Below are 10390 nucleotides of genomic sequence, written 5' to 3'. Positions count from 1 at the left end.
ATTTTCGAGATTTTCATGCTCAAATGTTCTTAAACTTTTATTAAAGTCCAAAAATAATTCAAACTAAGTTGAAAAGATTTAACAAGTCTTTCTACCGATTTCAGTTCTTTGTCATATATTTCATATTCTTTCTTTAATATATGTTTTTCTTTTCAGGAAAGATGACATTTCAAAAGAACACGAAGTAATCAGCGCTTTATCACTAGGTGATTTTTCTATATACTTATTTGTAAATACATGATAGGAGCCGTTACAACCTTACAGTGAAAAGGGGTCTATATATAGACTGTGCATGAAATAGAATCGTCAAAAGCACTTTACATCTACATTATTTAAATTGAATACATTGCAATGTTCTACATTCTATAACATTTTTAACTTTAGAGGTCTCACTTTCCATCTTGATACATAATAGGCAAGAAGTTTGTCCAATACACCTAACAACCTCGAAACTACGAAAGGATTTGGTGGGAGTATAAGGGTGACGGTTATCGTAAATTTTTAAAGTCTGCAGGCCTTTTTCACATTACTTTTGGCGTCAGTCGTCACCCCGAAGCTCGCACCTAATCTTCTTGTATTGAAGAACCTTCCTAAAATATTCAACATTATTTTAGCAACGCGTAACTTGCAGTTTATTCTTCATGTCAAATTTTTAAAGGTGTAAGGTATGTTTGAAATGGTTCAAAATTTATTTACTTTCAGACAAGCGTGAAACAGTCAAATCAGAACCTATGACAAATGTCGAAGTAAACCTTGAACCGTCAGAACCAGACGAAACCTCGGAACCCGAATCAGATGAACGAAGTGTCCTAGATTCAGATGTTCCTCCATCTTCTCCATTCAACCCTGATGATTTTTTTTCACTGAATAAATGAAATATATAACACTTTTGTATAATGAAATAATTTCGTTTTCTATATTTTGAAAATTCACAAGATGAAACTTATGTCCTACTCCGTTTATCCCGTTAATATGGATTAATTTGTTACATATAAACTCGTCAAATAAGGGTACCATACCATAAGAGTATCTATGCTAAAGTCGACATTGTGATCCGATTTCCGTTCGAATAGCCCATATTACATTTAACAGAAGGGTTGAACAAACATAAATCCAAAATTTTGCATAAGCCCCCCTGGAAAGAAATCATAACACCTTGCAAAGTTTCTCATTATTCATTGAAACTATGAACTATAGACGAATTTAAGATAAATTTTACCACCCGGAAACTACTTTAATCGGATAAAATCTCGCGAGATCAAATTTCGCGAGCGAAAAAAATCGCGAAATTTTCTGGATTTAATTTTGCGAATCAGGGTTTTGAAAAATTTCGCCTGGATTTAATTTCGCGAATAAGCCTGAAAACAGCTGAAAAATAGCCATTTTTTTGCCAAAAATGGAGACTTTAGATTGGTTTCTCCGCCGAAAATGCGATTTAAAAATTTCTATGTGGATTTAATTTCGCGAGTCAGGAATCTCACGCGTTTTCGCGAAATCGCGAAAGTTAATCCGATTAAAGTATATCAGAAGAGGCTTCCTCCAGAAATTATAAATACGATAGGGATGTCCCTGCTTGAAATTCGAAAAAATGGCCTGGAAAATTAAGACTAGATACAGAAGTTCAAATCAGAGGGACTTGGAAAAAAACATACATCAAAACCTTCAGGAAAACCAAAACCCCAAAACCCCAAATATCCCCTCTAAAGATTCGGCCGAATGAAAACGCGTTCCCAATTTTTTGTTTTGAGTATAGAAACACGTCAAATAAAGGCTCCTATAAGAATATCTATGCTATAGTCGATATCATGGTTTGATTTCGACCAAATGAAAACGCATTTCCAATTTTTTGTTTTGAGTATAGAAACACGTCAAATAAGGGCTCCCATAGGAGTATCTATGCTATAGTCGATATCATGGTTCGATTTCGACCAAATGAAAACGCATTTCCAATTTTTTGTTTTGAGTATAGAAACACGTCAAATAAGGGCTCCCATAGAGTATCTATGCTATAGTCGATATCATGGTTCGATTTCGACCAAATGAAAACGCATTTCCAATTTTTTGTTTTGAGTATAGAAACACGTCAAATAAGGGCTCCCATAGGAGTATCTATGCTATAGTCGATATCATGGTTCGATTTCGACCAAATGAAAACGCATTTCCAATTTTTTGTTTTGAGTATAGAAACACGTCAAATAAGGGCTCCCATAAGAGTATCTATGCTATAGTCGATATCATGGTTCGATTTCGACCAAATGAAAACGCATTTCCAATTTTTTGTTTTGAGTATAGAAACACGTCAAATAAGGGCTCCCATAAGAGTATCTATGCTATAGTCGATATCATGGTTCGATTTCGACCAAATGAAAACGCATTTCCAATTTTTTTGTTTTGAGTATAGAAACACGTCAAATAAGGGCTCCCATAAGAGTATCTATGCTATAGTCGATATCATGGTTCGATTTCGACCAAATGAAAACGCATTTCCAATTTTTTGTTTTGAGTATAGAAAACACGTCAAATAAGGGCTCCCATAAGAGTATCTATGCTATAGTCGATATCATGGTTCGATTTCGACCAAATGAAAACGCATTTCCAATTTTTTTGTTTTGAGTATAGAAACACGTCAAATAAGGGCTCCCATAGGAGTATCTATGCTATAGTCGATATCATGGTTCGATTTCGACCAAATGAAAACGCATTTCCAATTTTTTGTTTTGAGTATAGAAACACGTCAAATAAGGGCTCCCATAGAGTATCTATGCTATAGTCGATATCATGGTTCGATTTCGACCAAATGAAAACGCATTTCCAATTTTTTGTTTTGAGTATAGAAACACGTCAAATAAGGGCTCCCATAGAGTATCTATGCTATAGTCGATATCATGGTTCGATTTCGACCAAATGAAAACGCATTTCCAATTTTTGTGTTTGAGTATAGAAACACGTCAAATAAGGGCTCCCATCAGAGTATCTATGCTATAGTCGATATCATGGTTCGATTTCGACCAAATGAAAACGCATTTCCAATTTTTGTTTTGAGTATAGAAACACGTCAAATAAGGGCTCCCATAAGGAGTATCTATGCTATAGTCGATATCATGGTTCGATTTCGACCAAATGAAAACGCATTTCCAATTTTTTGTTTTGAGTATAGAAACACGTCAAATAAGGGCTCCCATAAGAGTATCTATGCTATAGTCGATATCATGGTTCGATTTCGACCAAATGAAAACGCATTTCCAACTTTTTGTTTTGAGTATAGAAACACGTCAAATAAGGGCTCCCATAAGAGTATCTATGCTATAGTCGATATCATGGTTCGATTTCGACCAAATGAAAACGCATTTCCAATTTTTTGTTTTGAGTATAGAAACACGTCAAATAAGGGCTCCCATAGGAGTATCTATGCTATAGTCGATATCATGGTTCGATTTCGACCAAATGAAAACGCATTTCCAATTTTTTGTTTGGAGTATAGAAACACGTCAAATAAGGGCTCCATAGGAGTATCTATGCTATAGTCGATATCATGGTTCGATTTCGACCAAATGAAAACGCATTTCCCAATTTTTTGTTTTGAGTATAGAAACACGTCAAATAAGGGCTCCCATAGGTATCTATGCTATAGTCGATATCAGGTTCGATTTCGACCAAATGAAAACGCATTTCCAATTTTTTGTTTGATTATAGAAAACACGTCAAATAAGGGCTCCATAAGAGTATCTATGCTATAGTCGATACCATGGTTCCGATTTCGACCAAATGAAAAGCATTTCCAATTTTTTGTTTTGAGTAATGAAACACGTCAAATAAGGGCTCCCCCTAAAGTATCTATGCTATAGTCGATATCATGGTTTCGTTTCGACCAAATGAAAACGCATTTCCAATTTTTTGTTTTGAGTATAGAAACACGTCAAATAAGGGCTCCCATAAGAGTATCTATGCTATAGTCGATATCATGGTTCGATTTCGACCAAATGAAAACGCATTTCCAATTTTTTGTTTTGAGTATAGAAAACACGTCAAATAAGGGCTCCCATAAGAGTATCTATGCTATAGTCGATACCATGGTTCGATTTCGACCAAATGAAAACGCATTTCCAATTTTTTGTTTTGAGTATAGAAACACGTCAAATAAGGGCTCCCATAGGAGTATCTATGCTATAGTCGATATCATGGTTCGATTTCGACCAAATGAAAACGCATTTCCATTTTTTGTTTTGAGTATAGAACACCGTCAAATAAGGGCTCCCATAAAGTATCTATCAATTAGTCGATACCATCTTCGATTCGGCCGAATGAAAACGCGTTCCCAATTTTTTGTTTTGAGTATAGAAACACGTCAAATAAGGGCTCCTATAAGAATATCTATGCTATAGTCGATATCATGGTTTGATTTCGACCAAATGAAAACGCATTTCCAATTTTTGTTTTTGAGTATAGAAACACGTCAAATAAGGGCTCCCATAGGAGTATCTATGCTATAGTCGATATCATGGTTCGATTTCGACCAAATGAAAACGCATTTCCAATTTTTTGTTTTGAGTATAGAAACACGTCAAATAAGGGCTCCCATAAGAGTATCTATGCTATAGTCGATATCATGGTTCGATTTCGACCAAATGAAAACGCATTTCCAATTTTTTGTTTTGAGTATAGAAACACGTCAAATAAGGGCTCCCATAGGAGTATCTATGCTATAGTCGATATCATGGTTCGATTTCGACCAAATGAAAACGCATTTCCAATTTTTTGTTTTGAGTATAGAAACACGTCAAATAAGGGCTCCCATAAGAGTATCTATGCTATAGTCGATATCATGGTTCGATTTCGACCAAATGAAAACGCATTTCCAATTTTTTGTTTTGAGTATAGAAACACGTCAAATAAGGGCTCCCATAGGAGTATCTATGCTATAGTCGATATCATGGTTCGATTTCGACCAAATGAAAACGCATTTCCAATTTTTTGTTTTGAGTATAGAAACACGTCAAATAAGGGCTCCCATAAGAGTATCTATGCTATAGTCGATATCATGGTTCGATTTCGACCAAATGAAAACGCATTTCCAATTTTTTGTTTTGAGTATAGAAACACGTCAAATAAGGGCTCTCATAAGAGTATCTATGCTATAGTCGATATCATGGTTCGATTTCGACCAAATGAAAACGCATTTCCAATTTTTTGTTTGAGTATAGAAACACGTCAAATAAGGGCTCCCATAGAGTATCTATGCTATAGTCGATACCATGGTTCGATTTCGACCAAATGAAAACGCATTTCCAATTTTTTGTTTTGAGTATAGAAACACGTCAAATAAGGGCTCCCATTAGAGTATCTATGCTATAGTCGATATCATGGTTCGATTTCGACCAAATGAAAACGCATTTCCAATTTTTTGTTTTGAGTATAGAAACACGTCAAATAAGGGCTCCCGTAAGAGTATCTATGCTATAGTCGATACATGGTTCGATTTCGACCAAATGAAAACGCATTTCCAATTTTTTGTTTTGAGTATAGAAACACGTCAAATAAGGGCTCCCATAAGAGTATCTATGCTATAGTCGATATCATGGTTCGATTTCGACCAAATGAAAACGCATTTCCAATTTTTTGTTTTGAGTATAGAAACACGTCAAATAAGGGCTCCCATAGGAGTATCTATGCTATAGTCGATATCATGGTTCGATTTCGACCAAATGAAAACGCATTTCCAATTTTTTGTTTTGAGTATAGAAACACGTCAAATAAGGGCTCCCATAGGAGTATCTATGCTATAGTCGATATCATGGTTCGATTTCGACCAAATGAAAACGCATTTCCAATTTTTTGTTTTGAGTATAGAAACACGGCGAATTAGGGCTCCTATAAGAGTATCTATGATATAGTCGATATCATGGTCCGATTTTCGCCAATTGAAATCGCATTATTATTTTCTTTGTCGATCCGGAAGTGACCCAAAAATGTTCGAGTACTTTTGGCAGCTATGTAAATTTCAGCAAATTTGATCCCTAGCAAATAGAATAATTTAACGTGATTTGTAAACAAATTCTTGTGTACACGATCAAACCCATACAGATAGAGTATTATGTACAAGATAGCAATATTCATTAGTACTGCTCAGGTGAGCTGAGCTGTGCCTAATGTTTCAAACGAATTGTATCCAATTTGGTAAAGTTTTAGAGATACAGTGGAACCTCCAATTAGCGGACACCATCGGGAAAAGGGGTTAGTGTCTGCCTTTTAGAAACTTTTGATCTCGGAGCTTCAATTTTGAAATTAGGCCATCCCAGGGTGTCGAAAATACAAAATTGGGGTCTAAAGTACTTATCTGCAGACACTAGGCCATAGAAGAACTGGAATCAGAGCTCGAGTTAGTGACTGGCAAGAGGTTAAATCGAGGTGGTGGGTTTGGACTTGGAAGTACCCGTGATTTATGATTTCTTTGGTCCACCTAAATTCGCTGAATGGGTCAAGGGAAAACTGGAAATTTGTAGAAATAATTTGAATAATAAGGCTAACAAGGGCTTGAAATAAAAATATCTAATTTTTTTTTTGATTTTGGACGTCTGTGACCCGTTTGATATTCAATGTCTGCTAATTGGAGAGCTAAAATAGAGGTTTTGGCCATTTCGTGCGATAAAATTTGTCCGCTAATCAGAGGGTCCGCTAATTGAGTGTCCGCCTTTTAGAAACTTTTTTATGAGGATTTGACTAGGAAACGGCCGGGGAAAATGAAATTGTCCGCTAATCAGAGGTGTCCGCCTTTTAGAGTGTCCGTTAATTAGAGGTTTTACTAAGATTTCAAAGATCATAAAATTATGACGTGGTGATTTATTTTCGATTTCACAATTAAATTAATCAAATTATAACAATGCTTTATCGTAAGAAAAAAAACTGTAGTGTTTACAAGGAGAAAGAACTACAATCTCCCTTGAAATATATTGAGATTTTAGTGTATTTTAACGTTTTTCAGAATTTAAAGTTCGGGCGAGAATTGCTATTTTAGCACTTCCACTTTATTACATTGAATATTTCGATTTTAGGGGGGTTTGGTGGCTTCTAGGCTATATTCCAAGCCTCATTCGAGCAAATTTGAGCTTTTAAATCCTGAGATCCTAAGGTCCTAAGTCTTAAGTCTCATGTTAAAACTCAGAGTTAAAACTCTACTTTCCAACTGTAGTTTAAGGCGCTTAAAAATCAATTGTGGTGTTCAAAATTACACCGGGAATTCCCCTTTGTCTCAAATATTTCTTGAAGGATTGTAGATAAAATTAAATTTAAATACTGTATCTAAAGATATATAGCTTTAAACCCATACAGACGTTCAGATTTAGACTGCTTATTTTTTTGGCTTAGGGTGGATTAAAAATGCTTTTCATTGTTTCAAAGATTAAAAATCAAACAATTTTCATTTTAGCTATAAAATGCAACTCCTCCCGAATGAATGATGATACTAAATGAAACTATAGACTTTTAAGATAAAGTGGAGCTTCATAGCGTTTTCCTTAGAACTTTATAATAAGCCAATATTTCCTAGCGAAGTTTCTACAAACAACTGTTCTTCTACATCACTTTCATCGTCTGTTGTACTGTATAGGATGCAATGATCATCTTCACTTTCATCTTCACTTTCATTTGTATTCTCATATTTGGATTCACCGTCGGGTGAAAAATGTCGTTGGGGCGGTTCAAAAACTTCAAGTTCTTCAAATTTGCTGAAATATTCCACGCCCATAAATAATTGTTTTTCAAAAAAATTCAATCCCATAGAAAGAAGATTCACTTCAGCTATTTGTAACGGGTCCGCCGAATTCAATTCATTTCGCGAAGATATTTCCTAAAGATAAAATTGTAAAAAGATGCAAATCTTTCTTGAGATTTTGTACATGGGTTAAACACCTCAACCTTCCGTTGTTATAAGATTTGATGATTATTTGACAGATTATGCAAGAAAATACTAATTAATGGATAAATATCGTGGGCTAAGGCCTCGTACAGGGCATGTAAAATAAAAAATTTAGAACCCAATAAAAAGGTATAAACTTACATTACGAATAACTTTTACTCGATTACGATTAAATTTTAAAAAGTTTTCCATGTCTTTCTTGAGGATCGTCTTCTCTTCCTCACATCGCCGCCATCTCATAAAAGCATCTACGATCAGTCTCTTTTCTGTCGCTGTAGTGAAAAAGTTTAAAAATTTAAGTTAAAAGTGTTTATATGTATATACCTGAGATTCTAGAAATCGGATGAGATTTGATCTATTACAATAAAAAGCAATGAGAAATTTTTCAATGAAAATCAGTCATTATGTATCTTAATCTTACCAGAAATTCCATTTGAAGACATCTCGTCAATTGACTTCCAAGGAAATTTCCCATTGAAGCAGTCCTCCATTGCGTGAATCATGGCTTTTTCCCTCAATGCTTTGGTCATTGCATCCTTGACTTTAGTGATCTTACGGCGGATATATGACCTTCTTTTTGAGCGATCTGAAAAGACCAAATAAAGTAACAGTAATAAGAAAAAATCTAAATTCCAAAAGTGAATTTTGGCGTTGTTTACAAAGGTCATTTTTAGGTTTCATATCTTGCTACTAACTCAACATTTGGAAATTTCTTTCATTTTGTGGATAAGTTAAGACGGGGCTTTTAACATGGGGCGATAAAATTAAATTCATCACATCAAGACTCGATTGAATGGCTTTCTCAAAGGCATCAAAACAATGGGATTCTTTTGAAATTCCAATCGTGATGCGAATAAACAAAAAAATACATTAATATTATACCTCCAACTTTTTTTAAAACTGATTTCCAGTAAGTTTTTTCAAAGAATAGACCTTCAATCTTGTGTTCGATGGTTCCTTTCTGAGATTTCGGTAGCGATGCCTCTAAATCGTCTTTCAATGCCATCACATCCGTTTTAGAGTAAATAAAGTTGTTTTGAGCACAAATCTTTTCGAAATCGTCTTTGTTGGCAGCTAAATTACGCACATTCTAAAAATGAAATTTTTAAACAATTATATATAACATAATGTAGTAAAAGAGAGCTGAAGCAAAAATTTCGTCCCTAGCTTCACATTATGCTAATAATAAAAGAAGAGCATACCAGATGTGGTAAACGTTTTCTCGAATATCCCCAAAGATTTTCAGTAACTTAAGGTGCAGCTGTACCTTGATATATTGACTGGTTAATTGAAACGGAAGAGAAATCGTTTTTCGCCAGTTCCAATGCATGGTTAATTCTGTGATTGTTTCTTCCCTTCCTGAATAGCGAGAATTGATAATGGGTCATAAATACTTAGAATATAACGGTGCTTGTTGCTATAATAATTGAGAAAATGATGTGAATATAAAATTTCTAACCTTTGTTTATTTGATTTAACATTACATAATTTGAAGGCAACATAAAAATATACACGTTTTTTTTATTAGAACCAAGTTTATAAGAACATTCAGGCTGAAATTCGTCGAAAAATTAAGAACATCGTAAGAACATGCCCAGCCTCAGTTTTGAAGAAAATGAGAAGAAACTAAAATGTTTTCCTCTTTTCAAGCAGTTTTAACCGAACTTAGGGATAGATTTTCTAAAATCGAGAGTCAAATAATGTCCAAATTTTGCCAATTTTGCATGATATTGTCGATTTAGAGTAATCTGGAAAATTAAGAACGCTTTAAGAACATTTCAGGCTGAAAAATGCTAAGAAAATAAGCACATCCAGGCTCAGCCAAATTTTAGGTGTTCTAATGAAAAAAAACGTGTATGGACGTAAATGTTACCTTCTGGTAATTGATACTTTGTTGTGTTGGAACATCGGCCAATATATGAAAAAAATTGTTCTGTCTCTTCTCCAGTTGTCCTTCCAGTATCCTCAAGCCATTGTCCATCCCACTTCATCTAAAGGAAGGAAAAATTCAAAAATTGTGTGCCTCATTGTAAAAAAGGAGGGACATAGTATTTTATGGGAATAAAAACTTACAAATAACTTACTTGGCACTCCAAGCTATGACCTTTGGCGTGCATGACGGAAAGGGCAGGGTTTAAATCTTCAGCAATAGACGGCTCAATTCTTTTGGCGAAACCCCAAAGTTTGCACATTACGTCACTCCATGCAAATTCCACTTTCCGAGGCAACATGTGATGTTTCATGATGTACAAAGGATAACCGTATAATTCACCTTGCTTCATGTTCAAAGCAGTTTGGGCAAATCTGTGTCGACAGGTTCCAACCTGAAAGTAACAAATGAATTGCAAGAACGGCTGATTCAACGTAAGATGTATATAACAGACTATATTGCGGTTTTAAGAGAAACAAGTAATGTAACCTCTAATCCAGTTTCGTCCAGTTTTCCTTTTTTCCGACCAACATTCTTGGCAGCAGTCC

At 34.9% G+C, this 10390-nt stretch overlaps 1 protein-coding gene across 1 annotated transcript; it reads right to left on the bottom strand.

The window, feature by feature from the left end:
* Nucleotides 1-7345: 7345 nt before the first annotated feature.
* On the bottom strand, nucleotides 7346-8930 carry LOC136807517 (uncharacterized). The gene is made up of 4 exons (XM_067064096.1): nucleotides 8795-8930; nucleotides 8334-8498; nucleotides 8054-8184; nucleotides 7346-7843 (listed from the first exon to the last, which is right to left on the bottom strand). The coding sequence occupies exons 1-4, from the start codon at nucleotides 8916-8918 to the stop codon at nucleotides 7520-7522; spliced, it is 744 nt and encodes a 247-aa protein (XP_066920197.1). The 5' UTR covers nucleotides 8919-8930; the 3' UTR covers nucleotides 7346-7519.
* Nucleotides 8931-10390: the final 1460 nt, after the last annotated feature.

Source organism: Clytia hemisphaerica, unplaced genomic scaffold (genome assembly GCF_902728285.1).
Source record: "Clytia hemisphaerica strain Z4C2 unplaced genomic scaffold, Clytia hemisphaerica genome assembly, whole genome shotgun sequence".
Lineage (NCBI taxonomy): Eukaryota > Metazoa > Cnidaria > Hydrozoa > Leptothecata > Clytiidae > Clytia > Clytia hemisphaerica.
The sequence above is the reverse complement of the archived record's forward strand: the minus strand, read 5'-3'. Positions and strand labels throughout refer to the sequence as shown.